We start from the raw sequence: 14,003 nt of genomic DNA, 5'->3' as shown, positions 1-14,003 counted from the left end.
AGAATCAGGGACAGGCTGGACTCTGAAAATACATCATCTACAATGTCTAGAACAGGTGGAATAGCAAGGGGTCTGTGCTGAGGAAGTAGCAGAAAGTCTCCGAGCCTTTTCTTAGATTCAGAATAATCTTGGCTCTCCCAGTGGAAATGCTCCCTCATGGTATACAGGGTTTCCCCAAAAGAATAATCCTCAGGAGGAGAGGCTGAAGGAATGGATTCTTCAGCATCAGAATCCTCATAGGGAAGCATGGAATAATCCTGTTCAAAAGAGGAATCAGAGGAAATAGAAACATGATCAGAAGAATTATACTCTGTCTCTTGCCTAGACCTCTTATCAGGAGGGGGATGGGAACCCCTGATCAAAGTAATTAGGTCTTCGGCCATTTTGAGCATCTGTTTTTTAGGCATGGAAGTCTGAGTAGGAGAATGCTGTACTTGTTTCTTTGTCTTTAGAGCTGCTTTAGTCTTTGTCTTTGAAGCTGAGGATGGCTTAATATATAGTTGTGTAGGTCTGAAAACACCCTCAGAAGCCAATGCTTGCTCAGCGGCTCCGGACCCATCTGAGGGAATGATTTCAGAGTGTCCAATAACTAGTATCCAGAGGCCCAGTCGGCTCCACGTGGGAGTCGGTAGCAGGCGCCAGGGACTGCGAAAGCGCCTCACTGAGAACTGGCGAACGGCCTAGCGGAGGCCTCGTCATTGGTTTTGGACCTCGGATGCCTATCCTTTTCCTTGTCCTTGCATTTTTTTGTAAACTCCGGTCGGCTCTTCCGATGGCATTATATAATTAAATCTTCGCCCAAAGTAATGAAATGCAAAATCGAACAGACGCTTAATAGTGCATTGGTTAAATCTAGTACAAAACAGACAGCTAGCAACGTTGCAATAAAGGCCTAGGCAAGGAATACAGTAAGAGTGAAAATCCTTATGAGGTATTTGCTTCCCAATAGAAATACAATTGTTAACTTTTTCTGACATCGGTCTGGAGCAAGAAAAAAGTTTCCCCAATGGGGTACTTAGCTTTAATGAGGACTTTGGTTCTGAAATTCGGATTTGAAAATCTCAGGAGTCAGCCGACCGGCACTTGCAAACTGCTTTTGCTTCGGGTACTGCGCAGCACGAAAGACTGAAGAAAATGGCGTCGGCTGCATCTTTTATACCCCTGGCGCAATGACATCAGGGAAGAGGTGACAGCAACTGACTTTGGAATTCTGGCCGACTGAGGGTAGCCTGCCAGCAGGATAACCCAAGAGTAATGACTGCAACAGTGGAACACGATGAACATCATCCACACAATAGAAACTACTCTAACTACCCTAAAACACTGCAACTCGACACACCAAGCGAAACCTATACCAACACTACCTAACGAATTTGAAAGGAAAGAGATATTCAAAAGGTTTTTACCCACTTGACAAAGTTGGAGCTCAAGAGATCACAATGCATAAGCTATTTGCGGCAAACGAGATCTGGGGATGGAAGGCAGTGGAGGTGTATTATGGGTAAGGGGAGGAGTTTGAAGCTCGGAGCAGATGCTAGTAAAAGTTGCCAGCTCGGATCCGATACGGATCCGTAACCCACAGGTTGAAGACCAAATGAAGTAAACTACTTCAGATACAATGGTCACAAACATACTCAGCCAGGGGGACACAGCCTTGGGTCCAATATCTGCATTTTAGACTCCTTGTGTGTCTAAGTTAGCTGGTATGCAACATTAGAGCAATGACTTGAGTTTGGCATTTCCTAACCAGTGAAGAGAGCCTCCACTGTGTGTGCACAGAAGCACACACGAGCAGCCCTCCCTGTGATGCATATATGTTTATCAGGTGCTATGGGGTTGGGTTAGGGGCCTTGCAGAAACGTCTGAACTCCACCATGTACAGTAATGCACGATATGGGGAAGGGGTACAGGGTAGTTGTCTGGCCAGATAAAAATTAGAGGTCTCCCTAAAGCACAAAACTCCTAATTTGAGAAAGGGGTAATGCTAAACCCTCAGGCTGCTGGGTTGAGGGTGTTCACAGTCCCCTGTTGACAGATTGAAGCAGCAAGGCAGGACAATACACAAAGTATACAGCTTCCTGGCTGACATCTCACTTTTATCTTTTGCCCTGTGGAGACCAGGGGCTCCTTTCTCCCTAGAGAACAAGTGGATTCAAGATGTACAAAAGATGAGAAGGTGAGGGTCAGCAGACCGGCAAGCAAAAACTCAAAGAGGGAAAAAGGCATGTCAGACAGGAACCAAACTTGACAATCAAGTGCTAAGACAAAGAAACACTAGCTGCACACTATGAAAGGCTTCTAATTCTTAATATTTTGGCACAAGACCTCGAGTAAAGTCCAAGATGTACCTGGCTAATCATAACCCATTCTATAAACATTACAGTACATAAGAACTGAAGCATCACAGTTTATATTTCAGGGAACTTCAAAAAGATAAAATAGCACAATGCTGACAGAAGTCAAAACTAAATTTCAAACAAGCAAAAAGTACAGTTGTGTACACTTACCACAAATGTAGATGTTCGACTGTATTCACTGATGCAGTCATCACATTTGGGTTATCCCTGTCAGGGTAGCCCTCGGCTGGCCCGAATACCAGAGACTTAGTATCTCTGCGTCAGTTGTTGTCGCTAGAAGACTGACGTCCGGTCTTCAGTAGTATAAAGTAAGGCAGCCGACGTCATTACATCAGTTTTTCTTGCCCTAATCTGTCAGGAGCCCCCAAAGTAGGAGGTCACGTTCAGGTGAAGAACCCCACCAGTGTAAAATAAATACCAATATGTCCCTTGTAAGGAAATGAGAACAACAAGGAAGAAAAGTAATAAAAGGAGAAAGAGAAGAAAAGGGGATGGAGGGAGGGAAGCCAAGACTGCAACAGTGAATACACTTGAACATCTACATTTATGGTAAGTGTACACAACTGTACTATGTTCATCGTGTTTCAATGTTGCAGTCATCACATTTGGGTAGATTCCCAAAGCTGAGGAAATGGGTGGAGGCAGTCAAGGAAACTAGGGGCTGGCTAGGATGCCCTGCAAGACTGCAGAGGCAAACTCTGCCCTGATTTGGAGACGAGAAGCAGGTGATAATGCTTGGTAAAAGTGTGAATAGATGTCCAGGTGGCAGCCTCCAGGATGTCCCTAGTGCGGACTCCTCTGAGGAAAGCTGGAGAGGTGGAGGCTGCTCTGGTAGAGTGTGTCCTGACCCCCTTGGGGGAAACTTTCCATGCTGTTTGTAGCAGAAATGGATGAGGTGTGCTATCCATTTAGAAATGGTTTGCTTGGAGATGACTTTGCCTTCTGCCCCTGAAGCAAAGCTAACCAGCAAATGATCAGACTTTCTGAAGGATTTAGTCCTGTCCAGATAGAATCTGAGCTGTCTGTGCACATCTAGAGAGTGAAGAATCCTTTCCCCCTTGTTCTGGGGATTAGAAAAGAAGACAGGCAAATGAATGGATTAGTTGAGAGCCACACTGGACACCACCTTGGGCATGAAAGATGGGTTAGTTCTGAGGTATATCCTGTCTTTATGGAAGATAATGAAGGGTTCCATAACCATGAGTGCTTGCAGCTCAGAGACTCTTCTGGCTGAAGTGATGACCAGAAGAAATACTGTCTTCCAGGAGAGAAATTGTAGCTCTGCAGAAGAAGCTGGTTCGAAAGAGGGCAGGGTGAGCTTTTCCCAGGCAAAGTTAAGGTCCTAAGCTGGTGTTGGTGCCCCTCTGAGGAACTGTTTGATCAAAGGATGTAAGAAAAGGGGCTGCTCAGTGGTAAAATGAGCAGAAATAGCACAAGCATGAATTTTTATAGAGGAGAAAGAGACCCCACTGTGTAGGTCAGCTAAGTAATCCAGGATGAGAGGGATGGAGGGCTGTGCAGTACTGGCTACCTTAGCCTGGATCAAGGTGCAGAACCTTTTCCATTTATCTGCATAAGACTTTCTGCTGCTAGGACATCTGGCTTCATTGATATCATCCAGAACCTGTTTACTGAGGACGGCAGATTGGTTAGGGGTTAAGGAATAAGCCAAGCTGCTAAATTGAGTGTCTTCAATTGAGGATACATGAATTCCCCTTCCCTCTGGGTCAGGAGGGTTGGAATCTGAAGAAGATGCCACGGAGGCAGTGGGGGCAGGCTGCTCAGCAAGGAGTATCAGTATTGTTGAGGCCAGTCTGGAGTTACAAGAATGGTCCTTGGGGTTTTATCTCTTATTTTGAGCAGTACCCTGGGGATGAGAGGTACTGGGAGGAAAGGCATAGACCGATAGATTGACCTAGAGGGAGGACAGGGCATCCACTTTCCAAGCCATGCAGTGATGCTCCCTGGTGCAGAATTTGCTGAGCTGATGGTTGGTGTGGGAGACAAAGAGGTCGACCTTCGGGGTTCCCCATTTCTGAGTTATTAGAGTGAAGGTACTTCTGTTGAGTTGCCAATCGTGTGGGTTCAGAAGGTTTCTGTTTAATTGGTTTGCCAGAAAGTTGAGAGAGGCTGGTAGGAATTGTGCTAACAGGTGTAGTTGCATGGAAGAGGCTGTTAGCCAAAGGGCCATGGCCAGCCTGCACAGAGGGTAGCAGTGAGCCTCTCCCTGCTTGTTGATGTACCACATGACAGTGGTGTTGTTTGTTTTGATCAGGAGAATCCCTGGAGAGAAAAGGGGTTTGAAAGCTACCAAGGCGTACTGCACAGCCATCATCTCTCTTTGACTGATGTGCAGAGGAATTTGCTGTGAGCTCCATTGGCCCTGTATACACCTGCCGTCCAGGTGTGCACCCCAAGCATAGTCTGACACTTCTGTGGTGAGGGTCTGGGGGGTGGGGAGAAGGGCAGTCCCTTGTTGTGGGAGCATGCTGTTGCCCACCAAAGAAATTCCTTTCTGAGGAAAGGAATTATAGGTAGAAGAGTTTCCAGGTCTGTTGACACCAAAGGCTCTTTAGGTACCATTGAAGTTTCCTCATATGCAGTCTGGCATATGGAATGAGTAATATGCAAGATGCCATGAACACCAGAGCTTGCAGGATCTTCCTTGCAGATAGTTGGGGGCTGGTGGCTAGTTGAGATAAGAAGGCTGTCCGGAAAATTTGTTTCTCTGGTGTAAGATATGCCATCTGGAATGCTGTGTCCAGACTTGCTCCCAGGAAGATTATCCTTTGAGTGGGCACCTGTTTGGATTTCTTTTCTTTGATTGTGCACCCTAGGGAGGTTAGTAGGGTCTTTACAAATGCCAGGTGCTTGAGCAGCTTTTCCTTGCTGTCCGCCTGAATAAGACAATCTATGTATGGATAAATTTGAACATTTGTCTACAAAAGGCAATGGCCAGAGCCAGACATTTTGTGAAAACTCTAGGAGCAATAGATAAACCAAAGGGAAGTGCAGAGAAAGTACAGTTTTGTACCTACCATAAATGTAGATGTCCGATAGATATGCAACTCAGGCAGCCCTTCGGTTGGCCAGATTCCAAAGTCTGGGTCCGGCGTCGGCCGACCTACTCCCCGACGTCAGAGCGGCTGGGGTATAAAGGCATCCGCCGACGCCATCTTCTTCAGTGTTTCTTGCCCCAGATGCCAGGTGCCCTCCAAAGAAGGCTAAATTTGGTGAATGGATAAAAAATTCCAGACATGCACAACAGTAATATACACCATAACAGATATCCCCAGCTAATAGAGGAGAGGGGGAATGGACCCAAAAGGAAAATTGCAGAGGGGTAGGAGGGAGGGAAAACCTGACTGCAGTTGCATATCTATCGGACATCTACATTTATGGTAGGTACAAAACTGTACTATATCCTTCACGAATGCAACTGCAGTCCTGACATATGGGTTGAATACCATAGCCAAGCTGGGGGTGGTAGGATCTAAGAAAGGGATGGTGTAGCTAAAATGCCCTGCAGGACTGCCGAAGCAAAGCCTGCTCGGGATCTGGAGTATAAAGGCAGGTTGTAGTGTTTGGTAAATGTATGCACGGAGCTCCATGTAGCAGCCTCTAGAATGTCCTTTGTAGCCACTCCTCTTAGAAAGGCTGTAGATGTGGCAATAGCTCTGGTGGAGTGTGGCCTAATATTGGCTGGCACACCTTTTCCATGGAAAGAGTAACAGAATCTGATGCAGTGCCCAATCCATTTTGAAATTGTTTGTTTGGAGATTGCCTTTCCTTGCACTCCAGCAGCATAGGCTACAAATAGTTGGTCAGACTTTCTGGTGGTCTTTGTTCTGTCCAAGTAGTAGCGTAATTGTCTGTGTATGTCCAAAGTGTGCAGCAGCTTTTCCCCCCTATTTTGAGGATTGGGAAAGAAAGTAGGCAGGTGAATTGCTTGATTTAGAGACACCCTGGATATCACTTTTGGCATGAATGAAGGATTGGTTCTTAGAGAAACTCTGTCCCGATGAAAAATGAGAAAGGGGGGTACTGCCATGAGGGCCTGTATCTCCGAGACTCTTCTTGCTGAGGTAACTGCCAACAGGAAAACCGTTTTCCAGGAGAGAAATTGCATTTCTGACGATGCTGCTGGTTCAAAAGGAGGAAGAGTTAATTTTTCCAAGATGAAATTGAGGTCCCATGCAGGTACTGGTGGTTTTCTGGGAGGTTTGATATTTTTTATCCCTCTTAGAAACTGTCTTAGCAAGGGATGCGAAAACACGGGTGGGTCACAGTTGTATTTTGCTGAGATTGCTGAAGCGTGTATTTTTATGGAAGAATATGAGAGGCCACTATGAAACATTTCTGCCAAGTATTCTAATATCTGTGGTATGCTCATTACTGATGCATCCTGACCCTTGTTGGCATTCCAGATGATGAATCTCTTCCACTTGGCTGAATAGGTTTTTCTGGTGGAAGGTCTGCGCGCTTCCAGTAAGATTTCTTGTACTTTTTCGGAAAGAGAGATATGGGTGAAAGTCATGCAACCCTCCAAGCTGTCAGCTGCAATGTTTGCAGGTTTTGATGAACAGTCCTGTAATTGTGCTGAGTTAGAAGCAGAGGCCATTGAGGCAAGGGCCACGGTTTGGTGTGAGTTATGCTCAGTAGCAATGGATACCAGTGCTGCCTTGGCCAGTCTGGAGCTATCAAAATTCCTTTTGGTTGCTCTGCTTTGATCTTCAGTAACACCTTGGTCAGTAATGGTAGAGAAGGGAATGCATAAATTGTTAGGGAATTCCAGCTGAAGGAGAGAGCATCCGTTCTCCAGGCTAGAGGATGGTGCGTCCTTGAACCGAACTTCTCCAGGTGATGACTGAGGTGAGTATGTCCGGTCTTCCCCATGCACTTGTTATTTGTGAGAAAATGTGTGGATGCAGCATCCATTCGTGCGGATCCTAGAAATTTCTGCTCAGCCTGTCCGCCAGAACATTGTCTTTGCCTGGAACAAACTGGGATTGCAAGTGGATGTTCAGATTCAGGGACTTTTCCCAAAGAGTCATTGTTAGTCTGCAGAGGGGGTAAGAGTGAGTGCTCCCTGCTTGTTTATATACCACATGACAGTGGTGTTGTCTGTCCTTATTAGCAGATGACCTTGTTGAAGGGATTTTCCGAAGGCTTCGATTGCATGTATCACTGCCAACATCTCTTTTTGATTTATGTGCAGATGCATTTCCCTGGGAGTCCATTGCCCTTGAATGCATCTGCCCTCCATGTGCGCCCCCCATCCATGATCTGAGGTGTCTGTTGTAATGGTTTGACTTGCTAGAGGTTTGTTGAAAGACATGGCTTTGTTTAAATGACTTGCTTGAGCCCACCACAAAAATTCCCTTTGCAGGCATGGAATGAGTGGTATTACGTCTTCTAGATTGTGGCTGTGTTGAGACCATAAGCTTTTTAGGTACCATTGTAGCTTTCTCATGTGTAGTCTTGCCAGAGGTACCACAAGAATGCAAGATGCCATGAACCCCAGGGCCTGCAGGATTTTCCTTGCGGTCAGCTGGGTGAGCTTTGCTAGGCTTTTGAAGTAATCTGGTAAATGTTCTTGTTTCTCCTCTGTGAGGAAAGCCATTTGTGATTGTGTGTCCAATTTGGCTCCTAGAAAAATAATCTGTTGGGATGGCAGTAGTCTTGATTTTTGAATGTTGACTGTGTATCCCAAAGCCTGTAGTAATTGAATTACATAGTCCAAGTTTCTTATCAAGGTTTGTTTGCTGTCTGCTTGTATAAGGCAGTCGTCCAGGTAAGGGTACATTTGATTCCCCTGGAGCCTGCAATGTGCAACTACTGATGCCAGGCATTTTGTGAATACTCTGGGCGCAGTAGATAAGCCAAACGGCAATGCTGAGAATTGATAATGCTCTGACCCTGCAAGAAATCTGAGGTATCTTCTGCAACTGATTGGGACATGCAGGTATGCCTCCTTGAGGTCCAGAGTAACCAGCCAAGACCCCTTGCCCAGCATGGGAAGGAGTTGCTGTAAAGTCAGCATTTTGAATTTTGGCACAATGAGAAAAGTGTTTAGAGCGGACAAGTCCAGTATAGGTCTCCATTGCTTTTCTTTTCTTGGAACAAGGAACAGTCTTGAATAGAATCCCTGGCCTTGTTCCTGAGGAGGAACCTTTTCTATTGCTTTTATTTGTAACAGCTTTGAAACTTGTATGAGTGCCTCTGCCCTTTGATTTTGTGGCAGATTTGGCATGCCTTGTCTCGTTGGTAAGGTATGGAAGTGGAACCTGTAACCTTTGTCTACTATGTCCAGAATCCATTTGTCCTTGGTTAAAATGTGCCAGTTCTTTGAGAATAAGGATAATTTTCCGCCTAGAGGTGCTTCTCTTTGAGCCTTGGTCGGCGGAGTGAAAGTCAAGTCATTGTGATTGTCCCTGTGGTGCAACTGAACTCCCTGTGCCACTTCTCTGATTTGGTGGTTGCCATTGGCGGCCCCTGTAGGAGCCTCAGTATTGCCCTCTAACTCGAGCACGCCTATTTTTTCCCCTTTGAAACTTGTCAGTGTCTGGAAAGGACCAATTCTTTGAAGGCCAATTCCTGCTGAATCTGGGTGGCTGAACCTGGAGGAAATCCTTGACTGTCTGTACTGATTTAGCCTTTTCCTCAATAGACTTCAACACATCCTGTGCATTAGCACCAAAAAGCTTCTGTTTTTCCAGAGGTGCATCTAGGAGCTTTACTTTAACATGGTCTGGCAGTGGCTGTTCTTTCAGCCAAGCATGTCTACGTATAACGGCCCCTGTCATAGCTGCCCTACATGAAGCTTCCAATGCATCATAACCACACTGAAGAAAATGATTGCTAACCTGCTGAGTGTTACGAACCAAATCCTGCAATGCCTTTCTATCTATAGGCTCAGGAGAGGCTAACTTTTTCTGCAAATCATCCATTAAGTAATCCTGGTACTGAAACATATGAAAAAGACAGTTAAGTGACCTCATGGCAAGGGTGGAAGAGGTATAAACTTTTTTGCCCCATCTCTCCAGGGACCTTGATTCCCTGTCTGCGGGCAAAGGGTTTTTGGCAGAGGAAGTAGCCACTCCTTTGGGCCCCTGAGAAATAGTTTCTAGATCCACAGAGTGGGCCTTAAAGAGATGCTTATGCATTTCAGGAACCCTGTAATATCTGTCTGGCTTGACAGGAGCAGGAGGGAGAGAATCAGGCGAAGCACTGGAGTCTGAGTATACATCATCCAATACATCTAACACTGGAGGGATTGCTAATGGTCTGTGCTGGGGTAACTTAAGGAAGGTACGTAGCCTTTTCCTGGAGTCAGAAAATTCCTCACCCTGCCACTGAAAATGTTCTCTCATAGAGTGGAGAACTTCTCCGAAAGAAATATCCTCTGGAGGAGAGGCAGAAGGAATTGATTCCTCAGCATCAGAGTCCTCGTAGGCCTGGAAGGATTCTTCCTGGGTATCTGAGTGCGCTGAATCCCTAGAGGCTTCATCCGAAGAGAGGGTATCTGTCTGCTCAGTCCTAGGCCTTTTATCTGCAGGAGGCTGAGAACCTCTGTCTGGATGCGACTGAGAACCTCTGATTAGAGAGATTAGATCTGCAGCTAGGGTCATGATCTGTTTATCAGAAGAGGGGCCCTGGGAAAAAGTTTTAGGAGGATGGGCCTTAGCCTGTGTGAAGGCCTTGATGGACATGGAGACCGGAGGCCTAGCTGCCCCATGTGCAGGAGTCACTTTATCCACTGGTATGGTGTCAGGTAAGTCCTGAGCTTCGGTTTCAGGAGGAAAATCAACAACCGGCACTGGGGAAACCTCCGGGACCGAAGTACGCGGTAAAGCGGTGTCGTCGGCCTGCAGCGGTGGAATTACCGCCTCCGAAGAGACCGATGCACTCGCAGAAGGCTTAGGCGTGGTATCGGTGAACGACGCGGGCCGAGGATGTCTGTCCTGGTCCTTGCATTTTTTGGAAATATGTGCTGTCGGTTGTTCCGACGGCATGATATAAGCGTAATTTTCGCCAAAAAATTCTTTGGCAAATTCTGCCCGGCGCCTGAGTGTGCACTTATTAAAGCAAGCACAGGCCCGAGACGTCGTGGTCTGGGCCCAGGCAGGGAAGGCAGTAAGAATGGAAGTCCTTATGAGGTATTTGTTTACCACAAGACAAACAATTATTAACTTTTTCAATTTTTTCTGACATCGGCTGAGGCAAGAAAAATGTTCCCCAACGGGGTACTTAGCTTTTTGATGAGTTCGGTAACTGAAAACACAGAAGCTGACCGACTGGCACTTGCGAACTGCTTCTGCTTCGGGCACCACGCGGCAAGAAAGACTGAAGAAGATGGCATCGGCGGATGCCTTTATACCCCAGCCACTCTGACGTCGGGGAGTAGGCGACATCGGCCGAAGCCGGACCCAGACTTTGGAATCCGGCCGACCGAAGGGCTGCCAGAGGCAGGACAACCCATATGTCAGGACTGCAGTTGCATTCTTGAAGGACATCTGAAAGAGTTGCGATCCTGCCCTGAAGCAGAGACATTTCCTGCATGATTCCCGGATAGGAATGTGGAGGTAGGCCTCTTTTAGATCTAGGGTGGCTAGCCAAGCGTCCTTGGAAAGCATGGGTAGCAGCTGCTGAAGGGTAAGCATTTTGAATTTTGGGATCACCAGGAAGGTGTTTAGAATGGACAGATCGAGGATGGGGAGCCAGGTGCCCTCTTTTCTGGGCACCAGAAAAAGTCTGGAGTAGAAGCATTGGCCTATCTGTTCTGCAGGAACGTGCTCTACTGCTTTCATAGAGAGCAGGGAAAGGATTTGCTTTTGACCCTCTGGCCACTGATTTGGTGGTAGATCTAGGAAACCTTTTGGGGTTGGAAAGGTGTGGAAGGAAAATTTGTATCCCTGAGACAATGTTCAGAACCCTTTTCTCCTTGATAATAGTGGCCCAGGTGCTTGAGTGAAAGGAGAGTTTTCCTCCTAGGGGTAAGTGAAGGTGGGCAGAGGGGGGGGGGGTGGAGGAGGTGAGTCATTGTGAGTTCTTACCATAAGGTGGTGGCTTAGAACTTCCTGGTTTTGAAGTGGAGGTAGTCCCACTGCTTAGATCTCTGCATTCCATGGGGCTGCTGTCTGGGGGGGTCTGTTTCCACGGGATCTAGGCTGGGTCGGTTTACTCGGAGCAGAAAGGACCAGTGCTTGGAGGGACAATGCCTGCTGAACTTAGGGGGCTGGACCTGTAAGAAATCCTTAACTGTTTGCATAGATTTTGCTTTTTCTTCCATCTTTTTTTAAGACCTCTTCTCCCTTAGTGCCAAATAAGTTATCTTTGTGCAAGGGGGCATCCAACAATTTTGATTTGACATGGTCTGGTAGGGGTTGTTCCTTAAGCCATGCATGTCTTCTAATGACAGATCCAGTGGCTGCTGCCCTGCAAGAAGCTTTTAGGGCGTCAAAACCAAAGTGCACTTGCAGAATGCATTAAGTCTTGTAAATCTTTAGATTCTGCCCAAGCAGGAAAGGAAGACATTTTTGGTTTAAGGAGTTCCAAGGTATGTTGCTGAAATTTCATCATATCGAACTGACAATTTAGTGCCCTGACAGCAAGAGTAGCTGAGGTGTATACTTTTTTACCCAGTCTGTCCAATGATCGGGAATCCCTGTCTGAGGGGGTGGGATTCTTAGCAGAGGTTGCTTTAATCCCTTTTCGCCCTTGAGAAATGACCTCAGGGTCAGCTGTTGGATTTTTAAAAAGATATTTGTGTGAGTTTGGGACTCTATAGTACCTGTCTGGTTTTCTGGGAGCGGGGGGAGGGTGTCAGGAGTCGAGCTCCATTCAAGGAAAACATCCTCCACAACATCCAGGACTGGGAGGATGGCCAAGGGTCTGTGCTGTGGAAGATCTAGGAATTCCCCGATTCTCTTTTTAGACTAAGGATAGTCCTGAATCTCCCATTGGAAATGCTCCCTTAAAGTATGCAGGGTTTCCAAAAGGAAAAATCCTCCGGGGGAAAGACTGAAGGAATATAGTCCTCTGCATTAGAATCCTTATAAGTGGAGAGGGGTTGCATGTCTTCAGTCAGATGCATCAGATTCATCTGACTCTTGTTCAGACAAAACTACAGGGGACCGATCTCTTTTCCTTTTTGAGGGGGTAGCTTGGCTTCCCCTGATCAGCATGTTAAGGTCTTCCGCCATTTTAAGGATTTGAGACTGAGGAAAGGTAGCAGGCACTTGAGAGTGGGTCGGTTTCTTGGGTGTGGTTTGAACCCTGGGCCTAAGAAACTCTGTCGTTATTGAAAGAACTGTAGTCGCAAAAGAAGATGATGGCTTGTGTCGAGATTCGGTAGTGCGAAGGACTTCCTTGGAAGCCAGTGCCAGCTCAGCGGCTCTAGACCCATCCAAGGTAGAGACGACCGCAGGATCCTTAGTCGAAGAAGAGTTTTGCAGCATACCAGACTCCGAAAGGGTCTATTAGCTTAACTAAAGCATTGTCGGTAGGTTGTGCAGTCTGGCTTTATCTTTACGCTTTTTCAGAAGATCTGCTGTCGGATGGCTTACCAAAGCCATATCAGAATTTGAGGACTGTAAACGAGAATATCTGGCTACAATAAGGGCCTGACGATGGACAGTTTGGCATTGAACAAAGCATAGAAGCGACAACGGGGGGGTTTGTGGTCTGGGCCTAAACAAGTGACGCAGTAAGAGTGGAATTCTCAGTGTAGTATTTGCTTTCCACAGGCGAGACAATTATTAGCTTTTTCCTGACATGTTAGTGCAAGAAAAAAGGATCCCAATGGGGTACTTAGCTTTAGAAGACTTCAACTTCAATTCAGAGGCAAAAACTCAGGTAGCGGCCGACTGGCACTCGTGCAAACTGCTTCTGCTTCGGGCTCCACGGCAAGAAAGACTGGGGTAATGGCATCAGCTGCCTTACTTTATACTACTGACGATCTGACATCAGTCCTCAAGCAACAGCAACCTATGCAGAAATACTAAGTCTCTGGTATTCGGGCAGGCCGAGGGCTACCCTGGCAGGGATAATCCAAATGTGATGACTGCAACAGTGAAACACGAAGAACATCAATTATTCCTTCTGACTTCTCTTACAATTTTAAATATTTTTCTACCACTTTCAAGTTGAATCATTACTTTTATTTCACTACAATATTGAAAAATCATTTCTGCAATTCTTACATTTCATAATGTTATTTCAATTAAATGTTTCTAGTTTTACATACCATACAGGTTCGTGAATTTTCTCCTATGAAAGAATCTCTCAGCACCTGAGTAAGTTTACTTGCTCTGAAAGGTGTGTGGGGTTTATTTCGTCCCAGTGCTCTGATACATTCCTAAAATTAAAAGGTAAGATTAATGAAAGCATGGAAAATAACTGTATGTGATATAACTTCTGCAACTTACCATACCAAGAAAGGCTAAACTTTGCAAACAAGACAATTACCTTTTAAAATACAACTAGATAATATAATTTAGGTTGGCAAAAAAGAAAAGATACCAACACTTGTCACACTGTCAGAAACAGCATTTGGGAGATGGTGAGGACCTATACCCTCTAGTCTCCCCATTATCTTACAAATACTCAACTGCTTCCAACATTTCTTTAGATGTGCTTTATGTC

The 14,003-nt window shown here is 46.0% G+C and overlaps 1 protein-coding gene across 1 annotated transcript in view; it reads right to left on the bottom strand.

Moving 5' to 3' along the window:
* Nucleotides 1-14,003, bottom strand: part of KIF2A (kinesin family member 2A) — a 2,798,933-nt gene that overhangs the window by 640,400 nt on the left and 2,144,530 nt on the right. Inside the window, exon 16 of the mRNA XM_044063819.1 lies at nt 13,606-13,716. Coding sequence (XP_043919754.1) covers nt 13,606-13,716 — 111 coding nt within the window. The remainder of the gene's footprint in view (nt 1-13,605; nt 13,717-14,003) is intronic.

Source organism: Protopterus annectens, chromosome 2.part2 (assembly GCF_019279795.1).
Source record: "Protopterus annectens isolate FY-2018-M chromosome 2.part2, PAN1.0, whole genome shotgun sequence".
Lineage (NCBI taxonomy): Eukaryota > Metazoa > Chordata > Ceratodontiformes > Protopteridae > Protopterus > Protopterus annectens.
Note: the sequence above shows the minus strand (reverse complement) of the source record. Positions and strands in the feature narration are given on the sequence as shown.